The sequence below is a fragment of the Lagenorhynchus albirostris genome, chromosome 9, assembly GCF_949774975.1.
Source record: "Lagenorhynchus albirostris chromosome 9, mLagAlb1.1, whole genome shotgun sequence".
Taxonomy (NCBI): domain Eukaryota; kingdom Metazoa; phylum Chordata; class Mammalia; order Artiodactyla; family Delphinidae; genus Lagenorhynchus; species Lagenorhynchus albirostris.
Genome location: NC_083103.1, coordinates 96105416 through 96127813, shown reverse-complemented (window position 1 = coordinate 96127813; position 22398 = coordinate 96105416). Strand labels below are relative to the sequence as shown.

The window sequence follows — 22398 nt, the reverse complement described above, 5'->3', positions numbered from 1 at the left end:
CCTAAATAGCCATAAGAGTGTGAGCACTCACTTTCACCTCCTGAGACTCAGTTTAAAAAAAAAAAAAAAAGAGAGAGAGAGAAGAAAGGAAAGAAAAAAGGATTGAAAATAACTCTATGATCCGGCCCAGTTCTGACAAGGAGTTCTGAGATAATTTCGTAAAACATCCAGGCCAATTTTCAGAGCAAGGGCCAGAGGTACAAAGGACCCAGAGTGAAAAGAACTGTCCTCTCTCACTTCCTTTTAAAGGCCAGGGTCACCGGCCAGTAATGCGGATCAGCTCATTTGGATATGCCGATTAGTATTTTTAGAGTCCTCTTCCCTGAATCCTAATTCCCTGGCAGAACAGAGGACACGGTAGCCCATTTACAAACAAATAAAAGAATGGACATTTATAAATGGCAGATACAACTCTGTGACCTTGGGAAAGTCACTCCATCTCCGCGTTTCGGCTTTTCACTCTTGGGTGAAAGAATGACAGGGTATTTAGATGGCCGATGGCCGTTCCAGCTCAGAATTCCAAGGCTCCTGTCCTTGCTCCTCCCGGTCCAGGGCCAGATTCGGGAGGAGGAGCGCTGGGCGGGCCCACCTGGCTCTGGGCCTCGGAGCAGGCGTGGCTGGAGCGAGCAGCAACCTCGGCGCCTGGCAGGCACCGCGAGCGCATCTCCCCCGGACGCGCCTACCTACACTGTGGTCACGTCCGGCTTGGGCACACCTGAGCCGGACCGCTATGCCAGCATCCCACCCGGCGCCCAAGCCGGCGCCCAAAGGCAGAAGGAACCCCCCTCCCCTCAGAGGCCAGGCCAGGCCATCTGCCCGCTTCCTTCCCCCGCAGCGGACCGCGCAGGCCGGGCCATCCACGTCCGGACCCCATCCCGGCCGCGGGAACCGGGTGGTCCCCGCCGCGCAGTTACCTGGCCGAGCGCCCCGGGAAGCCTCGGGAACCCCGGCCCCGGGGCTCAGGGCCCGGATCCCGGGAGCAGGAAGCAGCGGAAAGAGGGAGAGAGGACAAGGCTCTGACGGCTGCAGAGGAGGAGCCGGTGGTCTGGGGGCACCTGCTGGCTGGGAGGACGGAGCGCACAGCCAGAGCTGGACCAGAGACTGTTCAGAAAGCGGGCGGGAGGGTCCTCCTTCTACGCGCAGGCCTGAGGGGGCGGGGCGGTGGTGTTGAGGGGTGATGATGACCTAGTGGTGACGTGAGACCTGCAGGCTGTTGCCCTTGCTTATGTGTTTGTTTGTTGTCTGTTTGTTAGAATAAATATCCATCCCCTCCCCCCACGATGGGACAGCCCATCCCATAACCAGTTGTAGAGCACCTACTAAGTGCTTGCACCCCTGCTAGGCACTGTGTGAGATGAAAGACATAGTCCCTGCCTTCACGCTTGAGTCTAAGTTGTGAAACGAGCACACGAATAACTAATTTCCAGGGAAGCGCTCAGGCCTGAAAATTAGAGTTACATATTCCTTCTCATGTCAACCCTGTCACCAACTTGGCAGTAGAGTATAAGGCTTGAGGGTAAACCTGGCTCCGTTACTGACTGTGTATTTTTGGACAAGTTACTTTTCTGTGCCTCCGTTTTCTCATTCATAGAATGGGGATAATAATAATAGCTGTCTCATAAAGTTATTGCAAGCATTCTACACACTTTTCATGTGGAAAGTGCTTACAGCAATGGCTGGTGCATGGAAGTCTTTATATGAATGTTAATTATTGTTGTTGTTACCTCACTTTGGGTTAATCCTCTCTCCTCTCTGGATCTGTTTTAATACCAGGGAAAGTAAGTTTGAAGAGATAACCAAACATAAGTGTGGAGATGCAAATGGGGTAAAGAGAGCATCTGAGTTGGTTGATCAGGACAGGCAAAGGTAGGATGCTGAGAGGCCCAGACATTCTTAAGAAGAGAAGACCTCGAGCAGAATTGTGAGCATTTAGGCCATGTCTGGGAAATAATACATAGTCTTGTTTGGGTCATTTGTCTTGCCAGCCCTTTAAGAGTAAGGATCACACTCTTTTCATTTTTGTTTCCCTAGTACCTGGTACAGAGGCAGGCGCAATAAATGTTTGCTGGTTGAATGAATGGGCAATGAGCCTGGAAATGTATATTGGAAGCATACTGAAGCTCCTAAACCTTCATGACCATCTAGACCACTTGGGAAGTGTTTTAAAAATACCCTTTGTTCAGGCCGCACCTTGAAGGTTGTGCTTTAGTAGGCTTGGTGTGACGCCCAGGAATCTGTATCTTTGAAAATCTGCCCATAGATCTTCAGATGATTGGTCACATTTGGGGACCACTGATGTTTAAGGACCTTAAATGACTGATGCCAGCCTAAGATGCCAGGCTGAGGCATCTTATTATGCGGATAATAGGAAACCTATGATGATATTGGGCAAAGGGAATAATTTTACCATGCTCTCCAAGTCCTTACTACTGAAAGTCTGGTCCAGGGACCAGCAAAATCTACATCACCTGAGAATTTGTTAAAAACACAAAATCTCAGACCCTAACCCCAGATCTACTGAATCAGAATCTGCATTTTAACAAAGTCCCCAATGATCTGTATGAACATTCAGGCAGTGGTTCTCAACCTTGACAGAACAATAGAATCACTTGAGGAGCTGTTTAAAATCCCAATTCCCTGGGCCACATCCCAGACAAAGTAAATCAGAATCTGTGTGAGTGTCAAATTTTTTTTTCAAGTTTCCCAGGTAATTCCATTGTGTAATCAAAGTTGAGAATCACTGCCATATAGAGACTCAATGAAAATCAGTATAAGACTAGTTGGAAAAGACCAGATAAGAGATAGTAATAGCCTGCAGGAAGAAAACAAGGAAAGATCCATTTCACTAAATGAACATATAGTATGCACATCTCAACTTTTTCCCCATTTGTTTTTGTTGCAGTGTTGTTTTTTTCTCCTAGTATCTGAATCTGGAATTACCTTCTTGCTGCCACCATTTCCCAGGAAAGAACAGAGTACATATTAAAGGCTTCAGGAGTCTAAAGACTGAGGGGATAAGGGAAGGTGCTAGTTCTTCCAGTGGAGCCTTTATTGGGTCTTTATCCTGGGGTGACTGGGATTCCAGGTTCAAGCTCCATTACTTGGGATTAAATTTTATTAATTCACATATCTTTGGCCACAACCCTTGTTCCACCAAATCATATGCTTGTCAACTGTGGTGTCCCCCAGGAAAGTTCTGGGCTGTTAGAGAGAGCAGAGGACAGGAAACTCTCCACCAATTTATTTGAATAACAATAATATCATAATAATCAGGATAATAACAGATAACACTTATTAATGTATCAGGCATTGTTCCAAGAACTTTACATATATATATATTTTATATATATATAATATATATATTCATTCATTTAATTCTCACAACAACTCTACGAGATGGCTACTGTTGTTATCCCCATTTTACAGGTGAGAAACTGAGGCACAGAGCACTTGAGGAACTTGCTCAAGGTGACATGATTAATAGGAGGCAGATTTGGGTATGAACCCAGGCGATATGGCACTGGAGATCACGCTCTTAACCACCAAGATAGTCTGCCTCCACTACAGATGGTACTATATTTTTCTATATTCATAGCTCCTAACATCAGTGAAAGGCACTAGAAGTTGTTTAGAGGTTGAAAGAAAGCATTCAACTTTTAAAAACCTGAATTGCATATTATGTACTAGTCACAGTGCTAGTCATGGGAATACAGAGAAAAAGACAGACTCAGCTACAAGGAGCTCCCCACAGTCTAGCACTAGAAGCAGGCGAGTCAGCAAAACCAGTCCATGAATGTAGCATGGGGATGCAGAGTGCACAGGGAGAAGAGGCACTGAACCGGCAACCTGGGGCCTCAGGACAGGATTCCTAATTTGAGTCTACGACTAAACTCATTCTCTGAGTTGGACCAAAAGCCCTTAGTATTGGGCGCCCACAGCTGGGCCCACCAGTCTTGAGTCAACTAAAGATCGAAGTTTTGCAAGTGCAAAAAGCAGCGGCAACAATTCTTTTTCCCTTCCTTCCTCCTAAACAATGACTGGTTGTTGCCCTTTGATTCTCTTGTGCCTAATTAGATGCTGAAGAAGCTGACCAGGCTTCTGTTAAACTTGACTGGAATGATGAGTTTTACAGAATCTTGCAGACATGAAATGTGAATTGGTACCCACCTTCAGGTTTGACTCTGTTCAGCAACTGTCCAAGGCAATGGACAATGGAAGCTACGGGAGGCTGAGCAGTTAGACTGTAATTCTGTTTATTTCTTTCATGAAAACCATGGTCAAATAGACCCCCGTAAATACAGTCAACTGATCTTTGACAAAGGAGCAAAGGCAACACAATGGGACAAAGGTAGTGTCTTCAACAGATGGAGCTGGAACAACTGGACATCCACACGTGAAAGAATGAACCTTGACTCAGACTTTACACCATCACAAAAGTTAACTCAAAACGGATCACAGACCTAAATGTAAAACACAAAACTATAAAACTCCTAAAGATAACAAAGGAGGAAACATACATGATGCTGGGTGTGGTGATGCCTTTTTAGATACAACACCAAAGACAACCCATGAAAGAAATAATTAGCAAGCTGGACTTCATTAAAATTAAAGACTTCTGTGAAAGACAATATCAAGAGAATGAAAAGTCACAGACAGGGAGAAAATATTTGCAAAAGACAATCTGATAACGGACTGTTACCCAAAATATACAAAGAACTGTTTACTCAACAGTAAAAAAAACCAAACAACTTGATTAAAAAATGAGCCAAAAATCTTAATAGACACCTCACAAAGAAGATACACAAATGGTAAATAAGCATGTGAAAAGTTGCTCCACATCATGTCATCAGGGAAATGCAAATTAAAACAAACAATGAGATACCATTATACACCTATTAGAATGACCAAAATCCTGAACACTGACGACAAAGGCTGGTAAGGATGTAGAGCAACAGGAACTCTGGTAATGTTACTGGTGGGAATGCAAAGTGGTACAGCCACTTTGGAAGACAGTTTGGTGGTTTCTTACAAAACTAAATATACTCTTACCACACGATCCGACAATCACGCTCCTTGGTATTTACCCAAAGGAACTGAAAATTTATGTCCACACAAAAATGTGCATGCAGATATTTATAGCAGCTTTATTCATAATTGCCAAAATTTGGAAGTAACCCAGATGTCCTTCAGTAGGTAAATGAATAAATAAACTGTGGTACATCCAGACAAGAGAATATTATTCAGCATTAAAAAGAAGTGAGCTAGCAAGCTCATGAAAAGACATGAAAGAAACTTGAAGGCATATTACTAAATAAGCCAACCTGGAAAGCCTGTATACTATGATTCCAACCATGTGACATTCTGGGAAAGGCAAAACTATGGAGACAGTAAAAAAGATCAGGGCTTCCCTGGTGGCGCAGTGGTTGAGAGTCCGCCTGCCGATGCAGTGGACACAGGTTCGTACCCCGGTCCGGGAAGCTCCCACATGCTGCTGAGCGGCTAGGCCCGTGAGCCATGGCCGCTGCGCCTGCGCATCTGGAGCCTGTGCTCTGCAACGGGAGAGGCCACGGCAGTGAGAGGCCCGCGTACCGCAAAAAAAAAAAAAAAAAAAAAAGATCCGTGGTTGTAAGGGCGTAGCAAGGAGAGAGATGAATAGGTAGAGCACAGAGGATTGTTAGGGCAGTGAAAATACTCTGTATGATATTATAATGATAGATCTACATCATTATACTATTGTCCAAAGCTGTAGAATGTACAACACCAAGAGTGAACTCTAAGGTAAACTATGGACTTTGGGTGATTGTGATGTGTCAGTGTAGGTTCATTCTTGGTAAAAAAATTTTACTTTCTCGTGAGTGATGTTGATAATGGGGAAGGCTACGAACGTGTTTGGGCAGGAGGTCTATGGGAAATCTCCACAGCTTCCTCTTAATTTTGTTGTAAACCAAACACTGCTCTTAAAAAATAAAGTATTTTTTAAAGGGTCAAATGAGTGAAAACCAGCCTCATGGACAGTGCAGGACATCAGCTTTCAGCACTCACCTGAGCAAGATGTCAAGGTGGCCAAGACTGCTGCAGGAAAGCATCAGCTCCGGCACCCAGGAGTATGCAAGGAACAGTGCATACATACGTGTGTGTGTGTGTGTGTGTGCACAGATATGCACAGCTGGGCTCATGGGTGGCAGAGTAATTTCTTTACATACTTTAATTATTGCTGCAGGCTCCTCTTGTCTCTTTGACACATACCGAGCCTCTTTCAACTGGATCTTTTCTTGACAAAGTAACCGCTACCAACAGGCTTTCTTCCACTTCATGACATGAAATACGAGTCTTAGTATAAGCCCCATCCAAACATGAAAAGCACTTAACTTATGGTTATTTATGTATGGATTTCTCCCTTGGATATTAGTATTTGCAACAAATGTTTAATGCCAATTTTAGTTTCTTCCCTTCAGTCATTACATTTTTGAAGGGCCTCCCTTTCCCACCACAGGTCAATGTTTGCCTCAAAAATGGTAACTCTTTAACTTTTTATTAACCCAAGAAAAACCACAGGGATAGCCTCCTTGCCCCTCAACCCTCTCATCAAAAGTCACAGTGCATTCCAAAGCCAAATAGATTTGACTTTTGAATTATCCCTTGTCTCAAATATCTATCACTTTCCATTGCAAATAATGAATAATTGACCTTCAGGACATCCTGAGATATGAACTATTAGCCTCAGTCTTCCCCTCTTAAAGTCTACAAATGACTTGACCTTAAACATTTTCCATTCTCCCACTTACAAAATGAGGAAGCCAATCTCTCACCTACTCTATCCTCAAGGCTCTTCTGTCAAAAAGAGTAGAAACTCTGAACTCTTTGGAGTCCTGTATTAATGTATATCATCTTTAGCATCAGTTCAGGGAGTCACAGACTTAATCCACCAACGTGAAACCCTTTCTCCATCCCGTTTCATTACACGCACTCACATGTCCTGCACAAAAAAAGACCCAGAATAATCTAAACCTCTTCTTGCCAACAGTGGAATACTGTATATCATCACCATACAAATTTATTTAGGAACAGAGAGATTCCTTTGAATCTCATCATTTTCTTGGACATGCCGTCTCTAAAAAAAAAAAAAGTTACCATTTCTGGAATGGCTTCATGTTACATGTTTACACACTGGTCCACAAAGAAGGAGACTCGAGAAAGAATGTTCCTGCAGAAATCAACAAGGATTCCCAGCCCACGTGGGAACTCTTGTGGAAGCTAGCACGGTATTTCACACTTTGGTATTGTTTTTCCTTTCTTTTTCTTTCTTTTTTGTTAAAGAAGATAAAATATTACAGAGATCTTCAAAATTCATACCTGAGTTAAATATTTTGCTGGAAAATTCCACACTAAAGAGAGAAGAACATAATGCAAAAAAAGGAAAGGGCTATACACAGGTATTTACCAGCATAATTGTTGCGTGTGTGCTTTTGTGTTCTTCCTTCTGCACCAGGAGAAGGGAGAGAGGACGAGATAAGGAGAAATACAGGAAAGGAGAGAAAGAATAAGCGTTTCTGAACTCTGGGGCAGACGGAGCAGACAGAAGAACACCTGTGGGCAGAGCATGTGCCCAGGGGGCTGAGTGTGGCTCAGCGTTCTGTAAAGAGGAGGGAATTCGGAGAACGCAATCATGAATGGATGTGGTTCTGGAAAAGGGGCGGGGCTAAAGAGAAAATAGGGTGACGTGAAGACTCAGTCAGAAGGCTTTGCTGAACAGAGAAGACATCAGAGCTTTGGTGGAGACATCAGATTCAAATCTTTTCATAGATTCTAGAATCAGTTCGGAGATTGTGGCTAAGTTCAGAGTCAAAACCTTCTCACCCCTCTGGTGGTTTGGCACCAGGCAAATGGCTGTGCCCAGAATGAGCTGGAGATGAGCTGGAGAATAATGACAAGAGGTCCTTTTTTTTTTTTTTTTTTTTGCGGTACGCGGGCCTCTCACTGTTGTGGCCTCTCCGGTCGCGAAGCACAGGCTCCGGACGCGCAGGCTCAGCAGCCATGGCTCATGGGCCCAGCCTCTCTGCAGCATGTGGGATCTTCCCGGACCGGGACACAAACCCGTGTCCCCTGCATCAGCAGGCGGACTCTCAACCACTGCGCCACCAGGGAAGCCCAAGAGGTCCTTTCTGAAAGACCACTGTCGCAGTGAAGCCACCTGACATATTTGGAACGAGAGGAGAAGGGCACAGGCAAGGAAGGTAAAAATGGTCAACTCCTAGGCGGGCTGTGCGTTTCAAGAGCGCTAGGGAGCCAGCACATGGTTCGGTCGCAGTTTGGATCTCCAGAGGCCCTTGCTCCTGAACAAGGCAAGAGTTTGGGTTCATTGATAGTGGAGATTCTCTTCTACTGTCCTGAAAGTAATCTGTCCATACAGAGAAGGCGTGACTCCCTTCCTTCCAGTGGGGAATACAGGGCCAGGTGGCATAGGAGTAACTTTTTTGGTCTCAGTGGAGGTAGGTGGGATGATTCCATCGGTACCAAGATCTAGAAGGAAGGAAGAAACAAGTCAGTTGGACAGCTTCTAATGAGGAGGGAAGATGGGAATGAGCAGTGAGTGTTAGCAGGCAGGTATGGGGTGGGGGGTGATGAAAATGTTCTGGAATCAGATCATGGTGACAATTGCACAACCTTGTGAATAAACTAAAAAGCAGTGACTTGTACACTTTAAAATGGTAAATTTTATGGAAAGTGAATTATATCTCAAGACAATTCTTTAAAATGTACATTATATGTTTTTTTCTCTCTCTCTTTTTCTTTTTTGGTGGAGACAGCTGAGGAGCTCCAACCTTTAGGGCTGTGCAACAATTGGCCCATAAGGGGTGGCTGCCTTGCTGAACAGTCTGGGTGTGGACCAGCGGGTTCACTTCTTCTGACAAGCTCAGGTCTTCAACCAATCGCCTAACTTGCAAATCTCTGTTTTGTTCTGAATCGGGGAAGGATCTCTCGAGGCATCCACTGAGAGCACCTCTTAGAGTAGATTCTTTGCTTCATTAATCAAAGATGGGAGGCTGCTTTTCCCGCTGCATCCCGGGTGGGAGCATGAGGTTACGGGGTAGCACCCTCCTGCTCTCATGGTGTCAGCCACGCTGGAAGCTCAGGCTCGGGGCAGAACACCCCAGAGCGGAGGGGCTGGCCTGGAGGGTAACTCTCCTCAGCCCAGTGAAGGACCTGGCCCTTTCTGACAGGAGGGTTTGGAAATTTCCACCCTCCCAGTGAGGAGGGAAATGTTGGCTTTGTTGACATCAGCTCCTTGCCAGGACTGCTCACTGGCTAAGGCTTCTCTTTTAAATCCCACTCCCTAGGGAGAGAGTCCAGTCTGGCGCTCCACCCTGCTCCCTCCCTGCCCCCCCATTCCCCTTGTCCAGCCCCGTGACAAGCTTTCCTTCCCAAGGTGTTGACCCAGACACAGCTTCTCACATGTCCCTCGGCCCCGCTGAGGTATCTCTGGGCTCGCCCCTCTGCCTCACCCTGAAGAGTTAAAACTGGTGGAGGAGTTCACAGCCGCTTTGGAGTTATTTTGAGATGCAGTAGGGCTGCTGGCGTGGAGTCCTGGGCCAGGAGACGAAGGCCTGCTGTTGTTCCCAGAGGGGCAGGATGACGTTACTGAGAACAAGGAGAGGCAAAAACAAGGGGGAAACAATGAGGCTGGGTCTGGGGACCTCGTGACATTCAGACACGTATCCTCCAAGGGGGCTCACCCTGTCCCTACCCGCCACCCATCTGCCCAACTCCTACCATGTTAGCATCGACACCCGGCCCCAAAGGAGCCCTCCTCATACACGCTCTCCTCTGCCCGGGCCCTGGAGAGCGGCGTGGCTGGTTCTGCGAGTCCCAGACTAGCCGAACGCAGGAGATACAGATGCCAAAATCATCCTACTCCAGGACACGCCCTGGGCTGGGCATACGCAGCCCCGGACCACGGGGCAGGATGAGCAAAAGAACCAGAAGCCTTGGAAAGGAAGAGAGGAGGAAAGAAAGCAAAGTGCTCGGGGAGGAAAAGAGAAGCCGAGAGCACAGGTAAAGACGGCCAGCCTCTCTGATGTTGCCATCTCCAGATGGTTCGTGGTCTTCCAGAAAGAACACAACCAGGAGTGAGGAGTCCTGGGCCATTCACTAAGCAGCTCTGTGGCCTGTGGCAACTTGTTTCACTTCCCTGCATCCCCTTGCATCCCCTTTTCGACCTCTGTAATATGGCAGATTTGGATTAAACTGTATTTGAGTTTCCCAAACAGCATTCCGTGGAGAAGGTGACCTATATTTCACCCTCCAAGCTAAGATGCTTTGAAGGGTCGAAGGCACTGCTATTGATAATTATGTCAGGACAAGGGACTGTCATATGGTCATCCTCTCTAGCTCTTTGAAATGCTTTGGAATACTCTTTGAAAAATAGAGTTCTGTAGAAAATTGGTTTGGAAAACCCTGCCTTCCATACAGCTCATTTGTATGGAGAAACTGCGACAATTAAAACAAAAACAAACACTTGTTCAAACGTTGCCTACCCAGCATTTCCCAAACTTACTTGATCACAGAAGCCTTTTCTTCCTAGCACAGATTTTAACACCTTTTGAAATACGTTTTGGGAATGCTGACTTAGGTAGGTGCCTCTCAGTTCTCATATCCCATTATTTAAAAGAATTCTGGTACTATTCAGAAACCTCATGTTTAGAGCTCACCTGTTCCAGGCATGCTGCTGTGGACAGGAGGGACAGAGAGGGGCCCCAGAGACCCAGAGGGAGACACCTGAAAGGCAACAGAAGCTTATAAATGTCCACTTCTGCTTCCTTCTCCCACCTCTCGCACTTCTCCCAGGATGCTGGGCCCCAGACTCTGCAGAGACAGGGCTCAGCTTCCCGGATGATTTCCTAATCCCAAACCTGCACTCTGTGCCTTGTTTCACAGGAAGGTCTCTGGACCACGTACAGCACCCAGCTCTGGCTCTGCCCTGCTCCCGCGTCTCCCTGCTGCTGACGCCAGGCCCTGCCCTCCCTGCTGCGTGTCCCCTGGCAAGGTCTCTTGGGCACTGCCAGGCTGAAGCTGCCCTGCTCAAGTGCTCCGGTGATGAGAGGAGCATGCCTCCTGGACCCCGCTGTGGCTGACACTGCTGGATGGCTGCCTGTCTACCAGTCCCTTCTTCTTCCTTTTTAAAAAAGTATTTATTTTATTTTATTTATTATTTATCTATTTCGGCTGCACCAGGTCTTATTTGCGGACTTCTTAGTTGCGGCATGCGTGTGGGATCTAGTTCCCCGACCAGCGATCGAACCCCGGGCCCCCTGCATCGGGAGTGTGGAGTCTTATCCTCTGGAGGACCAGGGAAGTCCCTCTTCTTCTTTCTTAAAAGACCCCTGCACTTGCTCAGGGCAGCAGAGCCCCCAGCCCTCACCACCCTGTTTCAGGCTTCCCATCTTGACACGTGAGTAGACCATCCACTCTCCCGAGGTAACTGGACGAGATGAACTGCGGTCTCTGAAGCCTTTCATCTCGCCCTGGATACCTCACAGCATCATCAGCTCTGAGTTTGGAAGGGACCTAAGATGACTTGGCTTAACCTCCCACACAGTTCAGGGATCCCCTCCCTCAGTATGACTATCCTAGCACAACCTGGAACAAGATATAATAAAAAGAATAGACATTGTGGCCCAACAGATCTGGGGGGGAGCCCTGGCTCCACCACTGTCTGTGTGATTTGGGCAAGTCACTTAACCCCACTGAGATTTGGTTTGCTCATCCGTAAAAGAGCAGTAATACCTCCCTCATATTTTCTTTTAATTAAGATTTAATGAGATAATGTCCGTAAAGCTTCCAACTCAATGCCTGGCAAACGGCGCACGGCTGTTAGCTCCCTTCCTTCCAGCAGGAAGCTGTCAACTGTCGTGTGTTTCCAGCTAGAAACTGTTTATTTCTTCATTTGAGCTGAACCCTGCATACTTTTCCTCCCCCTTATTCTTCTCATGCTGACCTGGGACGCTCAGATCGACCTTTACAAAGGACCTTGCAAGGAAGTTCTGCTCAGGGAGCTGGGATTGGCCATCCTCCCCTCCCCAGTTTGGAACATCCCATCCCGACAGGATGCAGCATGTACTCATTTCCTAATTAATCAGCAATGGTTCTGCTGCTTTCGTTTACCTGCCCTTTTACAAGGAGAGTCCTCAGTCAGCTGGGGCCCACCAAGGGTGGAGACAGGTGTGGAGCAGCGTGGTAAGAGGTAAGAGATGTTATTGATAATCTCCCTCTCTCTTCTCCTCCGCCCCTTCCTGCTGCCACACCCCCAGACATTTGTTGTTGTTTTTAAATAAATAATGATTTAGTCACTGCGACCAGCTTCTTCTGCTTCCTTCCGGAGATGGACTATACATATGCAAGCAGACATAGATGTGGTTCCTTTAACATTTTGTATATAAATGGAAGCATTCTGTGCACACTGGTCTGAAATGTATTTTGCCTTTTTCTTTTCCTTCCTTCTCTCTCTGTCTCATTCTTTTTTTTCCCCTTAACTGTGTATCTTAGCGATCATTTCACATCAGAAGCAGAAGGAACTATGTCTTAGTCCCACGGACAGTGTCCCAATGAGACCTGAGGAGAAGACAGGATTAGAACATTTTCTCTAGTCTTCCTTCAGGATGCCACAAGTATTAATGTGATTATTTATTTAACATCTTTCTCCCCCACTAGGCTGGGGAATTCATGAGGGCAGGATGATGCCTGCGTGGTCCCCTGCTGTGTCCTCAGTGTCTACTGCAGTGCCTGGAACTTTGCGGGTGTTAAGTCAATATGTGTTGAATGCACGATGAGAACCCATGACACTCCTTTACGGCACCTCCATGCCTCCCACCACTTTCCTTCACGTTGGTGTCCCAGGCTGGGATTGAACCAAAGTGATAACTGCCTCCCATCTATTCTAAACAAAGCCCCATCTTTAAAGATTCTGACTCTCTTATGACATGGTTCAGGTTCCTTAACATGGTCTACAACGCCCTACATGATTCCCCCGCCTACCACTCCAGCTTCCTCTTTCACACACTCTCTCTCACTCCTCGGGTTCCATTCCAACCTTCTTTCTTCCTCTCCCCACCCACCCCAGCCTCAGAACCTTTGTACACACAGTCTCCTCTGCATAGAATGTCCTTCCTGACACTATCTCCACCCTTCCATCCTGTCTCCCACTGCAACTCAGACCTTTTCCCCATTCAAGTCTACTCTTTCTTCTGCTGTCAATTTGAGCATCATTCCTGGAGAAGCCCCTGACATCTGGACTAAGTTAGGTCCCTCAGATACCCACACATCTTATCTGGAGGCTTCATCACAAATTGCATTTGTTTAATGTCTGTTTTCCTTGCTAGACTCTCAGCAGAGATCACCAATAAGTATCCTGTGCACCACCATATCCCAGTGCCAAACAGATGGTGGGTGCTCAGTAAGTATTTAAGACAGGAATGGTGAATGAATATCACATTGTCCCCAACCTAAAACTGTCAACGGTTCTTCATATCTTTGAGAGTAATTTAGCATCCACGACCCACCATGATCTAGCTCTCATCAACCTCTCTTAGTCCTAAACCCTTAGCTCCAGCCAGACCAAAAGGCTTGTGATTCCCCAAATGCATCGCGTTGTTTTATAATTCCATGCCTCTCACACACTGTTCCTTCTGCCAGCTATGCTGTTCTTTTTGCTAACTCCTAATCTGTTCTCCAAACAAATCAGGGGGTTAGCCCTCCCACACCCCATTCTGATTTGGGGGTCTTTTATCTGTGTTCCCGAAGCACTCTTGCAGGGCTCTTCGCATCTGCATCACCCCTCCATCTACTTCATTGCAATTTTTTGCATTTTCTGGTTCCTCCTTCTCAGTTTCTTTCCTTGGTGCTCTCCCTTTGCCCATCCCTCAAAAGCTAGTGTTCCCCAGGGTTGAAACCTCAACTTTCCTCTTTGCTTCCTCTGTACAAACTCCACAGGTGAGCTCCTCCTTACCCAGGATTCCAACTACCACCTGTGTGCTTACGACTCCCAGCCCATTTCTCTACCTTAGCCTTTCCTCCTGACCCCCAGACCCATTATTCCAAGTGCCCGGGGCATTCCCACTTGGGTGTCCCACAGGCCTCTCTGTATATCGTAATGATGTAAAGGATTGAAATCATCATTTTTTCCTGCTCCTAAGCCAACTCCTCCCCCTGTGTTTCATTGTTCCGTCTACAGCACCAGCTTCTACCCAATCAGCCCAGCCTGACTGCTGAGAGTCATCTCAGAGTATTCTCTTTCCTTTCTCGCTCTCCCTGCCCCACCCAGTTTTCCATTTATTAACCAAGACCTAATAATTCTACCTTCTAATTATCTCCTGAATCTCTCCCATCCCCTTCATTCTTACCAAATGGGTTTGCTTCAGCCCTTATAAGGTCACTGCTGGATAACTGCAGTCACATCTAACTGGTCTCTCTGAAACCAAATGTGATGCCTCTCAAACCACCCTTTATAACTACAGTCAAAGTGATCGCTCTAAAAAGCAATCAGATCACACTAATGCCCTCCTTCACGTCCTTCGGCAACTCCCCAGGGCTTCAAGTTCCTTAGCCTCGCTCACAGCCCCTTGTGTCTGGCCCTTGCTGATCTAACCAGCCTCATCTTCCAACATTCCTCCACGTGGAACCACCGGCCATTCCGTGCATGTGCTCTCTTCTCCCTCCTCCATAACACTGTTCTCATACTATCCCCCTGGGGGAATTCCACCCCTCACTTATTTGCCTCTTCACTCCTCCTTGTCTTTTTAGACTCAGCTCAGGTATTAATTATCTCCTTGGGGAAGCCTTCCCTAACCACCACCTCCCAAGGCTTTGTTAGCTGCTACTCCTAAGTTCTCCAAGAGAAATCATCGTGTTGTTTATCATTTGTTTATTTGTCTGTCTCCTCTGCTAGGCAGTGAGGTCCTCTGGGACAGGGAACAAATATTACTTCTTTGTGCAGCCCCAGCACTCAGCACAAGGACCAAAACATAGTAGATAGTCTATAAATGTTTGGTGAAAGAATGAACAATAGTATAGTTTTATGAAGTCGCTATGTCCCACCCAGAGCGAGGCTGAATTTCACCCATCCTTGAGTACTAAAAGACAGAGGACAACACCATTATCCCCAATTCCCTTAACCTTCAACCATCACCATCCCTAGGGTTGAAGAAGAACCCTCCCCCCGACCCTCCAGGCACCATCTCTCTCCTAGATTGAGAAGACATTGCGTATCCTCCAAACTTCCCATTCTGCTTGAACTTCAACTTATTGCCAGCCCTGACTTCTCCCCTTGAACCCCAGAATCACAGATATAACTGTCTGCATGACCCTTCCTCTTGGATGCCTGAGAGGTAAGTCTAACTTAATAGGACCAGCTCTGAATACTTAGTCTTTTTTCCCCCTCAAACCTGTTCCTCCTGCAGTCTTCATCATCTCCCAAAATGGCAGCACCTTCCAACCAGCTGCTCATCCTGGCCTCATTTCTCACACTCCATATCTGAGCTAACAGCTCATCTTGTTGGCTCATGGTTGAAATACATTCAGAATCCAGCCACGTCTCCTTACCACCATGATCTCCACCCTAGCACAAGCCTCCACCACTCTCAGCCTGACTGTTGTAATTCTCAGGCTGGTATCCTGCCTCTACACAAATTAATCTCCACATAGCAGCCCATGTCAGTTCTCCAGTGTCTTCTTATTTCACTCAAACTAAAAGCTAAGGTCCTTTCGATGGCCTCCGAGACCACGGTGAATGGCTTCCTGTTACTTCCCCGTTACTTCTCGGACTTCACCTCCCACTTCTCACCTCCTTCCTCACCCTGCCCTGGCGACACTGGCTTCCTTGCTGTTCCTCAAACATGTCAGGTCTTCTCATTTTCTGGTTTCTCTACCTGGAACACTCTATCCCTCAGATATTTCGTTCCCTTTCAATACTTAGATCCCTGCTCAAATGTCACCCTATCAGAGAGGTCTTTTCTTACCCCTCTACTATAAAAGCATCTCCCCGTAATCACTTTCTATCTCCTTATCCTTCTTTATTCTTCTTTATATTATATATATTTTGTATACAGCCTCTCTTTGTTTATACAGTTATTCCTTGCTCCCCAACCCCCGTCTTCTTTAGGACGGGGAGGACTCTTTGCCCTCCAGGCTTCATCTCCCCCAGCGCTTGGCGGGCAGCTTGGCTCCTGGCCACTCACCAGCCGGGAACTGTACGTGGGTGATTTGATGGGTGTGGCCACAGGGCAGTTGATTCGCTTCTCCTTTTGACGGCGGTTGCAGAACCAGACCCTCACCACCTCCTTCTCCATGGACAACTGCTCTGCGATCATGGAGATCTCCTCTGAGCTGGGTTTGGGGTTCTACAGAAACCAAAGGGATAGAGTAGTCAGGAGGAGAAGGGAATAGGATCAAGAATTGTGCGTGGGGAACAGATGTTCCGAAGAAGCAGGATAGAACAATAGATGGAGCAAAAGCTTTAGAATCGGACCTACGATGGAATAGTGGCTTGAGCACTTACTCTGTGGCCTTAGGAAACTTTCTGAACCTCTCTGAGCCTCAGTCTTATCATCTATGAAATGAGAGAAATAATGCCTACCGTATAGGATGATTATGAAGATTAAATGAGAAAATGTGTATAAACTGCCAAGCACAGGGCCTGACACAGGGTGGAGGCTCTTCTCTCGCTCCTTCTTCAGAAGTTCTGAAAAGAGGAGCCCACTGATGAGTTAGGTAGGGCAGGCAGAATCCCCAGAACACACGCTCCCTTCTGTTCTTTCCTCAGAATCTGATACCCTTCTCTTGCGTCATTTCTTGCTGCCTACCTCAAAATAGGAAATGATAAAGTTAAAACATGAGGACCCATCAAGACTATAAAGGAGACATGTGTGTATATAAATATATATATACACACACACACACGCACACACACACATTCCAATACATATCCATCACTCCTTTGTTCTGACCCCTCCCACCCCCACCCAGTCTTTGATCTTAGCTCCCTTCTCTCTCTTCTGCACCCTCCCTTACTCTTGTTGCTCTCAGAAACTTAATCAGAAGGAAAAGCTAGGTCTTGTCATCCTGCCAGCAGGATGCAGCCATCAGGTCCTGAGTCATATGTGCTGGAGAGTCTGCTGGAGAGACAGGAGTCCTGGAGGTCTGGGGCCTGCAAGGTGGAACTAGGCCACAGGCGAGCCCTTTAGGGACCGTGTGGTGTGGATGGAAGCTCTGGAGGCTGGTACCTAAGGGGTCCTGATTAGAGGCTGTTTAGACCACACCTGTTTATCCCTCTTCTCTTCCCCAGCTCCCCCGGGGCACATAACTGGTATTATTAGTGTCCACATATTGGCTCAAGAATATACTTTTGCTGCAGGTTTAAAAAGGTGTCTACGTAATATGACTACAAATATTGAAATATACGGAGAAGAGAGAAATAGAAGGACGTGCATTTAGATGGCATTGGGTGGTGGATTTTTTTCCTGCCTCCCTGCATTTTCCAAATTGTTTACAACAAGCATTTATTATATATATAATTTGAAAAATACAGAACAATGCAAAGAAAATAAAGAATTTATGTACAATGCCCTGGCTTTGCTCCCTTTATCTCAACTGGATACAGAGATACACTCTCCTCTGGGATTCTATACCCCTGTCTTTAAATCTCCCGGCTTGAGGGACAATGGGCACCAAACAGAGGTCAGGGCGAGAAGGGTCAGTGGGGGAGGAAGTTTCTGGAACCCAGCCTCTCATTCAAACACCGGGGCACCCGGAAAGGGAGCGTGTCTCTTTGTCCCGACCCTTTCCCAAGGCAGGGGTATGGGGGCTCAGGGGTGGCGCCGGGGGGCTTGTGTGCGTCTGCTCAACCCCCGTGCAAGTCGGCCCACCCGTCGCCACCCAAAGGGCCCTCTCACATCTTGAAATCTCTTCTCCAGAGTCAGGCGGATGCTGGTCTCGATGCTGGTCCGCTTCTTCCTCTTCCTCCCGAACACTTCACTGAGGGTGGGGTAAGAGCTGGGGGTGCTCACGGAGGGGTCTGATGGAGAGGATTCTGTGGGGAGGGGAGAGCAGAGGAGGCTCAGGGAAGGGAAAGCAGCTGGTTCAGGCTCTGGCTCGATGGACTTGGGGTCCAATGACCCTTCCCGGCAGGTTCTGCAGCCCCCTCCCCGACACAGGGGAACCAGACAGACCAAGAATCCTGCTTCCCCTCGTTGCTCTGGGCAAAAGGTCCTCTATGCCTCTCACTGCCATGCCTCCAGCGTTTGCGGTCATGGTTCGGGGACGTCCAGACATCCGCGGCACGTGTGGGCGTGAGTGGGGGCAGGCAGAGCTCCTACGAGTGACGCCCATGAGCCTGTCTTTTATAAGTAGGCCTGGATGTGAATCCCGAGGAAAATGAGGACTGGTGTTTTGAGCTAAAGGCAGTGGCACTTGGTGGCGGAATGTTGGTGTGGAAGCCACTTCCTTTTCAGTGTGAGTGTTGGGGTTGAGGCTGTATGAGGGGTCGGCGGGGATGTCCCTTAGGAAGGATTCAGGCGCAGCCAGGGAATCGCACAAGAAATGATCTGCAGGATCCCTTCCCGGAGATAAGACCTTCTGATCACCTCTTTCACTTCGGCGCTCCAGTAAAACCGCGAAGGATCAGCCTTCCACGGGTGGGGGTGGGGCGGGGCGGGCTGGGGAGCTTCCTCACCCCCTCCCTTGTTTCCACGTGGAGCACCTTCCGAGAGGGTCACACCCTTGGCTGCCCATACCCCGCCTTCCTCTCTCTCCATAGTAACCACTGACCCACATTAACTACAGACGAGAGCCCAGCCCTGACACTGGCTCTGCTCCTAGACCAGTGGTTCTCAACCTGGGGCGAGATTCCGTACCACCCTCACTCCCCCAGGGGACATTCGGCAGTATCTGGAGACATTTTTACACCTGTCAACAGGGGGCAGGTGCTCCTGGCATCTAGTGTGTAGAGACCAGGGATGCCGCTGAATAGCCTACAGTTCATAGGACCGCCTCCGCCACAGGTCAATATCTGGCCCAAGCTGTTGCTAGTGCCTTGGTTGAGAAACCCTGTCCCATGCTATGCCATGACACCAAACTCTTCCATTCATTATTGCAAAGGTTTTGCCCTTGGCCTACAACCCAGACCTCCTGGCCCCCCATGCCTGACTGAATCCTCCTGCAAGCCCCACTCTTGCTGTAAGCCTTTCCCAACCAGTCTAGCTTGGAGTAACTCCCTTCCCTCTGAAAACCTACTCAAGAATTCGCCAGGTGAAGATCTTGCGTTGTGCCTACTGCCTCCTCCTCCCAGCCATGAGACCCTAGAGAACCTACTTCCCTAACCCCCTGACCTAGATCTAGTCCAGACAGCATTCTGGGTAAGTGCGTTTGCTCTGCAGACCCGACCTTTGTCTCTGGCGAGCTGTCCTACGGTCTAGGCTGGGTGTGTCTGGGGTAGGGAATAAAATGGGGCAAGTCTTCGTGGCCACAGACCTAAAGCTATGTCTTCCATGCGCTTTATCAGTAGTGAAGCTGACATTTTCATCTCTACTTGGCTGTCTCCTGTGTCTTATTTCTCAATTGGTTCCAGACTCAGGAGGAGAGGAAAGGGTGCTATGTATTGACTGCCAAAAGCCCCAACACAGAGGACTTCCCCAGTGGTCCAGTGGGTAAGACTCCACGCTCCCAGTGCATGGGGCCCAGGTTCCATCCCTGGTCGGGGAACTAGATCCCGCATGCATGCCGCGACTAATAGTCTGCGTGCTGCAAGTAAGAAGCTCGCATGCCGCAACTAAGGGTCCATGTTGCAACTAAAAAAAATATCCTGCATGCTGCAACTAAGACCCAGCACAGCCAAAAATAAATAAATAATAATTTTAAAATGTTGTTTAAAAAAGAAAGAAAGAAAGAAAGAAAGCCCCAACACGGACCAGTCACCGCCCCCTTCCCTGCAGACCTTCTAAGGCTCCATCCATCCTCGTGTCCCTGAGGCCTACCTGCATCATTCAGCCACTTCTCCAGCAGTGGCTTGAGCTTGCACATGTTCTTGAAGCTCAGATTTAGAGCCTCAAATCTGGAGATGGTAGTCTGGCTGAAGTCGTTGCCATACAGCTTTCCCATCGCCAGACCCACGTCTCCCTGCACGCGGGGATGGAGAGGGAAGAACTTTGAGAGGTAGGCCCCTTCTCTCCTTTGTCCACATCCCTCACCATCCTAGCGCCTATCCACACCCAGCGAACCTTTGCTCACTGTGGCTCCCTTCCAGTTTCTTCCCTCCAAGATGGAGACTTGGTTATTTCTCTCCCTAGACTCTGAGTGCGCTGTGCCCTCGTGCCTAGCTCCTTGCCTGGCTCTCATTCCTCTCCCCTCCACCAGCGGTGTTCCCGTTTTCCCTACCAACGGCAACTGTGCCCCATTCTCAGGGGACGCAGGAACACGGTGGGTTTGCCCCAAACACAATGAGCTCTTAAAACCTCCACTCGGGAACCCCAGTCTCTACTCATTCGACCCAAGTTCTTCTACCTCCTTGCCCCAAACCGAACCTGTGTGAAGCCCAGCTTAATGCGTCTCTGCTTGAAGGTCTTGGCAAACTTCTCCAGCTCCTCCAGGTCACTGGGCTCATCGGCTCCTCCAGAGCTGGGGAGATGCTTGGGGACTGGGAGATGCTGGGATGCTTCCAGATGCGGTTCTAAAGAGGATCCTGGCACCCCAGGGCACCCAACTGCCTAAGAACAGACACACACCAAGCCAACGCACAAACAGTCAACAGATCAAACGCATTTCCCGATATTTTGTACGAATAGGCCCACTTAGAGGATGACAGATTGGATTCCTATGATTTCGATGGTGTGCAAGTGGAAATTGGAGTCTCCATGAAGGGACTGGCAAATAGCTGCAGTAGCTGGGGTAGAAACAGTAGGAGTGCGGGACAGGGAGGTGGCCTTTCTGGGTTTTAGAGTATGACTCACTATTTGAGTCTGAGCAGGTAACTTCCTCCTTTCAGTTTTCTACCATAAAAGGAGCTAGCAGACTCGTTTACAAAGATCCCTGAAACAGATCTCAGAACGGGACAAGGAAAAGTTTGTTTGCCTTGCCTGTTCTTTTCCACAAAGCAAAGTAACTGAGGTGTTCAACAGGCATTAACTGAAGATAACAGAGGGCATCTGAAATTCACTGCATTAATGGAATTTCCACAAAATTCCAAACTCTTATGACTGCCATTTTATTTTCTAAACAATCATCTTCTTTCCGGAGAGAATTTTGTTTTTGTTTTTTTTAATCAGAGGTATTCCAGTGCTGTCTAATTGCACCTTGATCTCATTTGTCGTTGTCAGGAGATATTCTTTCTTTAGTTTATTTTCATAGGAGAGCAGACCCTTATACCTAGAATCCATGTTGTGCCCATTTGGGGTCAGGAATAAATCCAACCCGTCCACAGAGAAGAAGCAGAAACCCATCAGGCTTGGGGTCCTAATGGGCTTGTGTCCAGGGCAGGGGCTGCTACCGATGTGGATGGCATGGCCTAAGTCCACCCTCTTCTCACTCCTTTCCAGTTTACTCTTTTCCGAGACTGGGGTTAACTTTACTCCTTTCTTCCAAGATATTCAGGCTTCCCATTCAGACGGGCAGCCTTGTGATGACCAGAGAGAAGTTAAGGACTCTTTTCCCCCGAGGGAGGGTCTTTTAGAACAGAATGATTTGAAACCATTAAGCTTTGATCCTGTTCCGTGGGAGAGAAGGTGGCGTGGACCAGACCCTCAGGACAAGGCCTCGGTCCTCTCTCAGCCTTCCTTTTCATGAACTCATTTGTTCTTTCATCCCACAAACATGTCTTGAGCTCTCTGCTAGACCTTCCCCCTACTCCCTTCACATCCGATCAGCGGCCGAATGGCACTGAGTCAACTTCCCCAACATCCCCTGTCAGCCCCTCCTCTCTACCTTTATTGCCACCACCCAAAGCCAGTCCCTTTGCCGCTGCTCCAGGATGATCTTAATAACCTTCCAAACAGTCTCTCTGCTTCTGGTCTCGCCCGGCTCTCGTGTTATAAGACACGAAAGGTGATCTTGAACCCTCTGTCAGATCTCTTCCAGATCTAAGTCTGTGATGATGCGATTCGGAGAGCAGTCAGGAGAAGGTCCAAGAGCTCACGACTCTTGGTGTCCCCATTTCTATTAGCCACTAGGGGGCACCCACCCCCTTCCAGGGGCCTCCACTGGACTCTAGCCCTGTGAAGCCAGGGCCCTGAGTGATCGATCCACGGGGATCTTAGCCCCGAGAAGGGACATTAGGGTCTCTGCAGTCATTCCCAACTAGTCCACACGTCCGTCTCTGCAGAGGCGCCTCATGCAGCAGTGCAGGCATTAACTGCACCG

At 48.0% G+C, this 22398-nt stretch overlaps 1 protein-coding gene across 11 annotated transcripts in view; it reads right to left on the bottom strand.

Annotated features, from left to right (window-relative positions):
• Window positions 1-6600: 6600 nt before the first annotated feature.
• POU2F3 (POU class 2 homeobox 3) overlaps window positions 6601-22398 on the bottom strand; it is an 80523-nt gene continuing 64725 nt past the window's right edge. For 9 of the 11 annotated variants that reach the window (XM_060160614.1, XM_060160609.1, XM_060160603.1 and 6 more), the window contains 7 exons: window positions 20568-20750; window positions 20022-20163; window positions 17943-18079; window positions 16230-16391; window positions 10710-10776; window positions 9504-9639; window positions 6601-8520 (listed from right to left, as the gene is read on the bottom strand). In XM_060160614.1, the coding sequence (XP_060016597.1) occupies window positions 8481-8520; window positions 9504-9639; window positions 10710-10776; window positions 16230-16391; window positions 17943-18079; window positions 20022-20163; window positions 20568-20750 (867 nt within the window). In that variant the 3' untranslated portion in view covers window positions 6601-8480. Of the gene's footprint in view, window positions 8521-9453; window positions 9640-10709; window positions 10777-16229; window positions 16392-17942; window positions 18080-20021; window positions 20164-20567; window positions 20751-22398 lie in introns of those variants that run through there. The other 2 variants (XM_060160605.1, XM_060160613.1) reach the window with 2 other exon arrangements.